This window comes from Natator depressus, chromosome 7 (genome assembly GCF_965152275.1).
Source record: "Natator depressus isolate rNatDep1 chromosome 7, rNatDep2.hap1, whole genome shotgun sequence".
NCBI lineage: Eukaryota > Metazoa > Chordata > Testudines > Cheloniidae > Natator > Natator depressus.
The window spans coordinates 62320864-62331373 of record NC_134240.1 but is presented as its reverse complement, the minus strand read 5'-3'; the positions used below and the strand labels follow the sequence as shown (position 1 = coordinate 62331373).

The 10510-nt window shown below is 41.8% G+C and overlaps 1 protein-coding gene across 1 annotated transcript in view; it reads right to left on the bottom strand.

Moving 5' to 3' along the window:
- LRMDA (leucine rich melanocyte differentiation associated) overlaps positions 1–6008 on the bottom strand; it is a 937287-nt gene extending 931279 nt beyond the window's left edge. The window contains exon 1 of the mRNA XM_074958646.1: positions 5925–6008. Within this exon, the coding sequence (XP_074814747.1) occupies positions 5925–5954 (30 nt within the window). The 5' untranslated portion in view covers positions 5955–6008. The remainder of the gene's footprint in view (positions 1–5924) is intronic.
- Between the last annotated feature and the right edge of the window lie 4502 nt (positions 6009–10510).

The following is a 10510-nucleotide window of genomic DNA, read 5'->3' as shown; positions in this document are numbered from 1 at the left end:
TTAGTAATTTATCATATTTTGCACTCCCATTAATTATTTGACCTAATTGGTCAAAAGTGAATAAGGATTTTTGGGTGCCCAATTTGAGGCACCTAAGATTGAGCCTTCTGAAAATCAGCTCTAAGTTTTCTAAGCCCTTTGATACATCTCGGTTCATCACCTTTTGGGTGCCTGACCTAAAATCATTAGTTACTTCTGAGAATTTAGGCCAGAATCTCCAAAGCACTGTACAGTCAGTCAGTTTTCACATCTCCTCTATGAGGCAGATATTATCCCTATCTGTATAACTTGGAAACATCAGAAAAGCCAAGGAAGCTAACATCATAGCAAATCAGCTCCAAAACAAAGCTAAACCCTCAGAAGTTCCTGCTTCACAGTCCTGTGTTCAGACAACACCACGCCCTTGTTTATCATATATATTTTTTTTTACGGAAACTGTTGGTAGCAAAGCGTGTAGGCTACTAGGATTTGTCTCTGAGCCAGGATGAACTGGCCGATGATACCTCCACAATACTCCCACACGGTCGGATGGCAATGTTTGTATATCCTGCTACACTCCAAAAATTGTGGTTGAAGTCTTAGGTCTTATTTCTTCCAAGAATCCCCACTAAAATAAAACAGGAATGCCATACATTAGCTGTAATGAATTCTAGATCTATGCTGGATCATCTCTCCAGTAAGCCACTTACACAGGGGAAATGGTAACCCTGACTAGCTACTAAAAATCAATAGAATTATGAAAAAAATAAAAGCTGACATTTATAAGATTTGCACTGCTGGAATCCTACCTTTTATGACAACTTGCTGCTTAGTTGGGCATCACAATATTTAATTGTAAGTGATATAAATGCTAAGTTACAGTCCCCTTTACAGTTGGTCTACAAAATGCCAAACCATTCAAATTCCAGATAAGGAACAAATTAATAACAAAAGTAATTCATGTTCTGTTTTGATAATATGTTCTCTGAAATATAATCGACCCTAAAGGACAACTTGCCAATGTATTCTTCACCTTTACAAATCCCTTAAAACAACTTCAATCTGATAATACAATATTGCATCCCCTTTAATTCATTCTTATTCAGTAACTGCAACTGAGAAAGATAGCTGACTACAGTGAAGTAATTTTTACTTTAATACATGAGCTGAAAAATAGAGACCTTAAAGTTCAGCCTAGCAATTTCTTCCCTCTTCTTCACATGACATCTTTCATCATGGCTCTTGCAATAAATTCTAGTACCAAGACAAAGACTTGCCTTTCACAACTACAAGGAGGAGGAAGAAAAGGGATTTCTTTGGATAGCTGACATCCTAATGACTTAGAAATATTGGAAGCCCTCGTCAAAATAAACAAACAGATAAATAAATAAAATCTCTTACATGCATATGTCTTACTTGTATAATGCCTTTCATCCCAAAGGACCATAAAGCTCTTTACAAGATACATGCGTATGCACAGATATTTTAATAAATAGATGATCGAGTCAATCCACCACTGAAACGCAGCCACCTCTGAGGTGAAATGTACACTACAATTTTGCCACCAAGATCACAGAAGAGATCAGGACAGCAAGTGAAGGATAATTTCAGTAGTAGAAATAAAAGAGGAATTTGGTGGTGTCAAACCTAGTGGACACGGTAAAAGACCCAGAGTCAGAAGATCTCTATTTTAATCCCAGCTCTGGCATCAATTCACTGTGTGGCCTCAGGCAAATCACTAAAGGTCTAATTTGCTCAACCCATCTGAAGATTTTACTCTTGACCTCTCTCTGACTAGGCCAAGTGCATGCTCCCAAAGCGTGGTGACACTTCCATATTCTTTAGCCTCTGTATTGGTGGAGCCTACGTATTGGTAACCAGATGGGTTCCTAAAATTAATGGGAATGCATGTCATTTAGACTCTGCCCTTCCTCTCCCAGTCATTTTTTGCAGGGCGGGAGCAAGATACCTCAAGAATGGTGAACTCCTGAGTATTTGTACTACCTTCAGGATCATCCGGCATTCTTTCTAAAACAGAAGGGATCTTAAACTTCGGTATCCTAGTCAAATCTATCCTGGGTAAAGACAACACATTCTGCTCACATTATGCTAGTGCAAAGTATTATATTATTAACATAGTGTCTTACCAAGAATTTAAGAACATTAATTAAAGCCTCCAAGCACCTTTATAAAGTATTATCCCCAGGAAACTTTGGTTCACAGACCTGTACAAAAAACTTTCAATTTTTGCTTTCTAAAAAGTTATTCACAAATCTGATTGCAGGTGAAATTTCTTACATTTCCACTAGCTTTTCAGGGCAAGGGTGAAGTTCCATACCCAAGACATAAAAGTGAATTCTGGACCATTCACCATATTCACAGTGGAAGCAGTTTCTTGCATTAAAAAAAAATTTTTTTTTAAATTACAACTCCTTACTGAAAAAGTGAATTTCCCTTCCCCCTCCCTCAACTTAATTTTAGTTGCCTATCAGAGTCTGCCCAACCTGAGTGCCACACATTGCAGCAGGACTCAACATCAGGGGAAGAATGCTTCCCGAAAAGACTTTAAACCACTCGAAAGGCGGTATTGACATTCACTATAAGAATCCAGATTAACATAGTACTACTATAGATTAAACTGCTTATGGAGAAGGGCAACACCTAGACAATAGGATCCTCATCCATCACTAGAACTCCCAGGTGCTATGGTAATGCCAGTAATGTATTAATAAGATTTCTCCAGAATTGTTTTTACTTCCAGCTCAAAGCAATTTACCAGGAAGCAATACAAGCTATTGTCCCTGCCAAATCTCCCATCCCCACTTCCTTCATCGTAAGGATCAACCTTCAAGTACTGGTCCCTCAACATTACCATTGCTCATAGATATTGAAATATATAGCGGCTGTCCAGCCCACTGCAATACCTAGATATAGTGGAGCACCATAATGACCAAGTCTCATTCCTTGGCTCTTTTGGATATAAGACTGCTTTTTATCATTGATAAAACTGCTCTCCAGATATCCTATAGACCAACAAGGTTGAGGAGACTGGAAGATGCCGAGGATCAGTAATTGGGTCCAGAGCCTTCCATACCTAGTTGTTCTAGTTCAAACCAAAACCAGGGTTGGTTATATCCAAAAAAGTTGTTACTGTCTGACAGCTGTTTGGTGCCCTATATGGGGTAACCAACCTGGACCAAGTTTAGAAAGTTTATAACAAAACCCCAAATAAGGTGGGTTGCGTGTGAGTTCAGGTTTTATTGTGAATGTTTCACACCATTATAGTTATTGATAAATTAGGGAAGAATTTGGGGTTTTTTAAACACACATTTTAAATTGACATTGTAGCCGTCACTAGCTTCACTTGCCCCTCTTTCCTCACATAGTTTCTGTACTGAAGAGTATGACGCAAGTTACCTTTAATGTGACCATTTTACAATGACTTTGCATTGTGAGCAGTGTGGTTACACTCAATACAATGTCATTCATTCCAGGAAGAATGTTTCCAAATAGGATTTTTCATAAAATTTAAAGATGATACATACTAAGACTGATGCACTCTCACTGCCATAGAAATATACATCTGGAGAGTGTTACTAGTCAGTTGAGCATTATCCTGAATACTGCTAGAAGCCCATATGTTCTCCTGTTAATTGAGTATCCTGAAGAGAGAATCAGATACTAAAAATACATTGTAGTTAATATGCAATGTCTGAAAGAGAGTCATGTTTTGAAACAAACTTCATACCACTCGGAACACATTCAAATTAAGAAAATATTTAGTTTAGAAGGGATATTGTCAGCCTCTAGGGCAGAAGGAATCATCCATTCCATGCCACAGCACACCACAATGACCACAGAAGCCGTTTCTTACAACGGCTGCAAAGTTAACCAATTGCCTGCATAATCACCATTTCTAGAAGCAATACATGGAATTCGCTTAACTAAAATATCTGTAAAGGAATGATCCTATTAAAGAAACGTTTAGCCGTGAAGCACTCTTGGTACAATGATGCAGTACTTTCATATAAAAGGTGTTTGGTTTTGTTTTTTAAAAGGTCATAGACAAAAAAAAAAAAGACAATAATTCTTAAGTGGGAGATTTAAAGCTAAAGGGGTGAGTTTGGTGCCCAACTCCCACAGAAAAGCAATGGAAGTTGGGTTCCTTACTCCCCTTTGAAAGTCTCCCCATAAGCAAGTGACATTATACATATGAAGAACATGTGTTTCTCTGCTAAAAGTAAGTATAGTGACCACATTTTAGTCATTCCCCCCCCCCTTTTTCACTTATTCTTTAAAGAGATTAGTGATTTAAGAACAGGAGAGCCCTCTAATCATCCATAAAAAATTATACATATCATAAATAATAATATAAGCTTTCTCTCTCCATGCACACAGCCCCTGCGGTAGAATTTATGTTCTTTGTACACCTCATCCTCGAAAAGGTCAAAGGACTATTCACTCTCCGTGACGCATTCAAAACCTGGCTGACAGTCTGGGTCCCACTGAAGACAAAGGTGGTAGTGGTTTCTCTCAACAGATGTAAATTGTCACTGAAGCTAATGGAGAAGATGACAATTTACACCAACTGAAGATGTCAAAAGATGCCCTCACAAGCTAACGACATTCAAACACTACCAACCTGGGTGAAACTGAACCCATGACCTATTTATTTATAGGCTTTTCTATTATCTGAAAAACTCCATAAACTCATTCCCAACTCTTAAGCTCTCGGGACAATATACCATTACAAAGCCTGACACAAGCCGCAGAAAGGGAAGCTTCCTTTTCAGGTAAAATGACAAGTAACAGTGGTTTTACAGAGACACAACACACAATAAAAGTTATTTCCCTTTTGTTGCCTTAGTACCATTTCCTTTTCAAATGTTGTATGCACTATGGATACATGTTGTATATCTATATACTGACAGACTGTGGGAAAGCCTCAGAAAAACATACAGCTGCACTGAAGTGGTTAATAATTATACTTAAGAACTTTATAGGTGTGGCCAGTAAACTATCTTTAGAAGCAATAATCCACTGTCTTAATTTTACAACAGCTGCATGTGATGTGATTTATTTAAACAAACACAATTTTCACCTGCCATTGCATGAACAACATCCGATCGGAAACACATGCTAAGTGCTCCCCATGGAAACACATTTAAAAACATATCTATTGTAAATATAACAATTAAAGAAACAATGCACTACCGAATGGAGGGGCAGGGGGAGAATCTGGAGTTTGTAGCATTTGTAAATTATGGGTCTTTCATGTAAGAGAAACATACTAACAACCTCTCAGGAGTAAAACCATTTTGTATTTACACCTGGGCAGGCAATTAGGTTCATAAGAGTTTATTTAAAGTAAATGATAAGTTTTATTAGAGTATAAAGTGAAGGTAAACTTCATGAGTCTAACCCCAGAAAAAGCAAGTGGCTAAAGCAATTTCCCCCCCCCTCCAGTAACTTAACCTGCCTGGACACTGAACAAGTAAAAACTAGACTCCAAAGGTTTGATTCACCTTTAACCTCTCTAGAATAGTTCCTCCCAGCCCCCACATGCCCTTTGCACCATTAATTGCAACTAAGGAGGGATAGGGTGTTTTTTGTTTTGTTTTGTTTTTTAAAGTTACTGAAAAATAGCCAGGCAGGCCTGGTACCCCCACCAGACAGACAGACTCTCCACATTAAAGGAAAGACAAGGTGTGGAAGAGGGGCAATTCTCTGCCCAATAAGAGGCAGCAGAAATGAATAAATAAATCGAGCTCTTTGCGGGGGGGAAGACAAGTAAAGACTTCCCCAGACACGGGGCTATCTCCAGCTATAAATAAAGCATGCCCTGAAGAGACGGACCCAGACACACGCACGCTGCAGAAGAGAAAGGAAAGACCCGCCAAAAGTGCTACTGCTGGGTTTGCAAACAGCTGGACACAGACACTTACTTGAGCTCCATTTCCCACGACCCCTGCCATCTCTGCACACTACACACGGCCTGGGCTATGCCCCCTCAGCTACAACCCTCTTGGGACAGGGGGAACTGTAGCTAGCTGCAGGGCTTGGGTTCAGTCAGTGGGGCTGTGCTTTTGGGGGAGAGGGGGTCAGTCACTCAGCTCTTCTTTCTCTGCCTCTATTAAGGGCTCAGCAGCTGCAGCTGCTACTTCCTCACTCGTCAGCTGATCCCGAGCGGAAGCATGGCTCCGCTCTGCTCATGCAGCTGCCTGCTCCACTTGCGGATCGGCGCTGCGATGCAAAGCCCGGCTCTGTTCGCAGGGGCTGCCGGCGACCTGCTGGCGGGCTCGCCCTGAGAAAACCCCTACCGGTAGCGCTGCCCCTCCCCCCGAGTTTGGGCTGAGCTGAGGGAGATGCGGGCTCCCTTTGGGTTGCCACCTTCAAAATGCAGAAGAACCCAGCTACTCTCCCCCCACCCCAAAACACAGCCACTCTCTCCCACTGCCAAAAATCAGCCACTAGCCACCCCACCACCGCCAACAACAGGGGTCCCAGCATCCCCGGGCTAGCTACTTGTTAGCAAAAAATGTTTTAGAGAACTGCTTTACGCACACAAAAACCATCCCCAGGACTGCTCTGAGAAAGAAGCACTGCAAGTGGCTGCTTAAGTCCCCACCGTCCAGGATTGGTTTGTTCTCCCACTGTGGTAGCAGAGACGATGGACAGTTGTCATAGATTCAAATTCCCTCCCCTACCTCCTTCACCAGCAGAAGTGGGAGCTCCCAGCCAATTCAGTAATTTGGGGCAATTTCAAGATGGTTTTGAAAGTCATAATGAAAAATCCCACTGTATTTTAGAGTAAAAGCCTATGCCACTGTAGTGGTATTAGTCATCGATAGAGTTTGGAGCTAGTCCTTGGAGAACACTGTTGTTAGTTTGCATTAAATAAGATCCTACCAGAAATACATTTGGAATTCTCTCATGAAGGCATGGCAAATTAGTCCTTACAGAAACCGACCCACGAAAATCTGCGCTACCCCTGTGGGATGGGTGGCATCGCTAAAAATGGATTGGATGGAATAGTAATATTGAAGTCTTCCTGTAAGGATCTAGAACCAGATTTTTCAAGGCAATTAGGTACCTAAAGACGCAGACAGGTGCCTATTGGAAATTTTAAAAGTGCCTAGGCAACTAATGCCCATAGGTACATAAGTACTTTCAAAATACCACTCAGCACCTATCTATATCTTTAGGTGCCTAAATACCTTTAAAAACTGCTCCCTTCTGCCTCGCTATTGATAATCTATAGTTCAGAGTGTGACAGCTATAGCAAGTCCTGTCATATCCTTTGAAAAACCTTATTGAAATAAGTTTGTTTCTTTGGAGTCAGCTGTATTAAATTAAAAGTTTATGTATTATTGTAGGCCAGGATTGTATATAACCTCTCTAGGAGGGAGATATGACAGATTGAGGCCTGGGAGTTAACAGGACTATATTGAAAATGTGCCAGACAAGAATGGACTTTGGGGACAATAAATCTTAAATGAATTTTCTGGGGAACCCCTAGCGAGAGGTTAAGTCAAAGTCCCCACCTCTAGTTATGCAAAAACCTAGCCAGTTGAAGCTATGCCCTTAGGAGAAAGTGACTGTCTGCTGGTTACCTGTTCCTGTGCCTGAAGATCAAAAGTCCAAGCTATATGAAGAAACAGCTAAATTGCCCAGACTAGGTCCTGGTATGAACTTCTAACCAGAGGGAAAACCCAGCTGTGGATTTGAAGGACTGACACCTACCCAAGGATGGAGTTGGGGTGGCCTCTAGTAAGGTTGTTAGCATGCATGTAGGTTATCTTATTGTTTGTAATATGCTTACTGTGTAATGCTTTCACCTCAAGAATAAATGAAGTTGCTTAGAAAGAGCAGTGTGGTAATTTGTAACTGCTGGCAATTGCGCTGTTCATAGGCTTCAGAGAGAAAGCAAAAAGCAGTCTTGGGCTGTTTAGACAGTCTGGCTTGCTGGAGGTGTAGGCAGAGAACTCTGCAGCCTTAAAGATTCCCCAGTCAGGAAGGAGTGAGGCAGGGGTCTCTGCTCAAGAGAGGTGATGGCTGGGAGGTAGAAGCCTGAAAGTGACCACAGAGGGGAAGCCCAGGTGCAGTTGCTGTGAAACTGTGATACAGATCACTTCTACAGAAACGATGGGCAGGTTGAGAACGGATATAAGTTTTGTGTGCGCCCCTTTGGGCCACTCTGCAAAACTGACTTTGTTGTTCATTCAGTGAAACAGTGGAAACTAATAATGTACTTGCTGCTCTGTCTCTTAACCACATCAGGAAGTATAGTAGATACAGCTGTGGCATTGTTTCTTCACTACAGTCTCATTCTCTCCTTTTCCTCTGGCTATTCTGGAGGGAACTCAGAACAAATACTTAAGGACAATTTACAAACTTTTATTTCTCTTTTTTATTTTTCCCAGTGCATTTGTATTTAACATGTTAAGAACAAGAATACACACAAAAAATCATACATAACTAATCAACAAATCACTTCTGGCCTGCTTCTCCACTGCCTTGCCCTTTGTGTAATCATGTACAGCTGTGCTAAGTGGCTGCCAAACACTGCCAAATCAGGAGCCACCGATGGAAAGCAGCTCCACAAAGCCAGCATAGGCAGTACTTAAGTACACACCTAACCAGTACCAGATTAAAGAATTTAGGGGCCCCACAAAACTATGGTGATTTCTCCCTCCTGCTTCCACACTCCCTGTCCCCAGGGATGGGAAGCCCTGGGAGGGAGGGAGGGGGGGGGAGGGAGAACAGGTCCTGTCCCTGGCAAATCTTAGGGGGTGAGGATAAGGAGCCCACCCTGCAGTGGCTCCTGTCCCACGGGGCTGGTTCAGCTCCCCTTTCTGGGCTGTTGACTCTGGCCCACTGTGCAGATGGGGCCCTCTTCTCACAACATGATACCCTGGCCCCAGACGGGTATATCTCCCCTCAGTGGCCAGGGCCCCCCTGAGATGGGGTCCCCGGGCAAGTGCAATTTGGTTGATCCAAGCCTATGAGTAACTTTAACTACATCAGTAGTCCTGTTGAAGTCATGCTTAAAATTAGGCATATACTTAAGTATCTTGCTCATGGGAGTCTTAATTTATTCGCCCAGTGTAGAGAGAATCCCCTCAATGGCATAGGGTAGCGCTATACCACCCACTCTTGCTCCACCAGCATAGAGGTCAGATCAGGGATATGCCTGAGGATGAAAGAATATCTAGAGCCCAAAAGCTCTCCAGTGAATCCCATCAGCTGGAACAGTCCTTTAGCAGCCAGTGCAACAGGGCAGAAGTTAAAGCAGTCCTGAGACTTCTCTAATTTTCACCAGGGGCCAAACTCGCCCCCAAACAGCAATCTGCTCAGGTAATTTAAAGTCTCCACCTCAGGTCCTTCACCAGTCAAGTATAATGGAATAATATGAAAACATTTAACTACCCTTCTGCAGTCACTTTCATCATCACCATCATGTTCCTATTACACCTCTGGATTTTAGGGCACTAACGAAGCTCCTCCACTCCTGTCTGTTTCTGGCAAGTCTTTCAATGGTTCACCAGCTGTACCCCAGATTTTTCAGCTTGGCTTCCACAGCTCTTTGCCATGTTGTTTTCCAGCAGCCTCATTTTCGCTTGCTTTCAGGTGTCCATCTTATTGCTACTCTGGTGATGGAATCAGTTTCCATCCGAAGCACATGACCGATCCATCTCTAATCTCCTGGCAATGATGGTGCTCGGATCCTCTTGGCTGCACTGTGTCAATAGATGTTGGTTTGAGACTGTTCAGGGCCAAAAGATAAGGAGGATTTTTCTGAGGCAGGTTGTATGGAATGAAGGCAGTTTGGATAAGTCATACTTTTTCATTCCCCAGCATTCTGCACTATAAAGTAGTGTTGAAAGTACTCAGCTCTGATAAATTTTGAGTTTGGTTTTGATGTTGTATTTTGTTGATTTCCAGACTGTATTTAAGCTCCTGAAGGTGTTCCTGGCTTTACTGATTTTGTTCCAAATATCCTGGCTTGTTCCACCGTCCTGGCTGATGGTGCTGCCCAAGTATGTGAATGTTGCTACATTGCAGTCACTTTGCACAGGTGTAATTGATTCTCCATTGCTTTGTATCTTGTGTAGTCAAGCCCTTCAGTTATGGTGAATAAAAACTTCTACATACAGTATTTTTATCCATTTATCACGCACTAAGTAAGAGTTTCTCCATCAAGGCCTATTTGCTAGTTCAATCAACCACTCAGCATGCTTTGGACAAACTGTACATTTATTTATTTTGGGATTATACAAAGTCAGCAAATTACATACAGCAAGAACGACAAATTCTATCAGGATTATTGTGAAAACAGAGCAAATATCCTACTTTCTACCCTCCCTTTATCTCTCTCCTCTTTTTACCTCTTTCTTTTCACTGGTGAAATGGAGAGCAAAATGTGGCTCATTATCAATTTTATTTGTAGAGTACCATAGGGCATTTGGTATATGTAGACAAAATCCCTGGAGTGGAGAATCAATTTTAAACTTCAAAAAGGAGGTGGTCT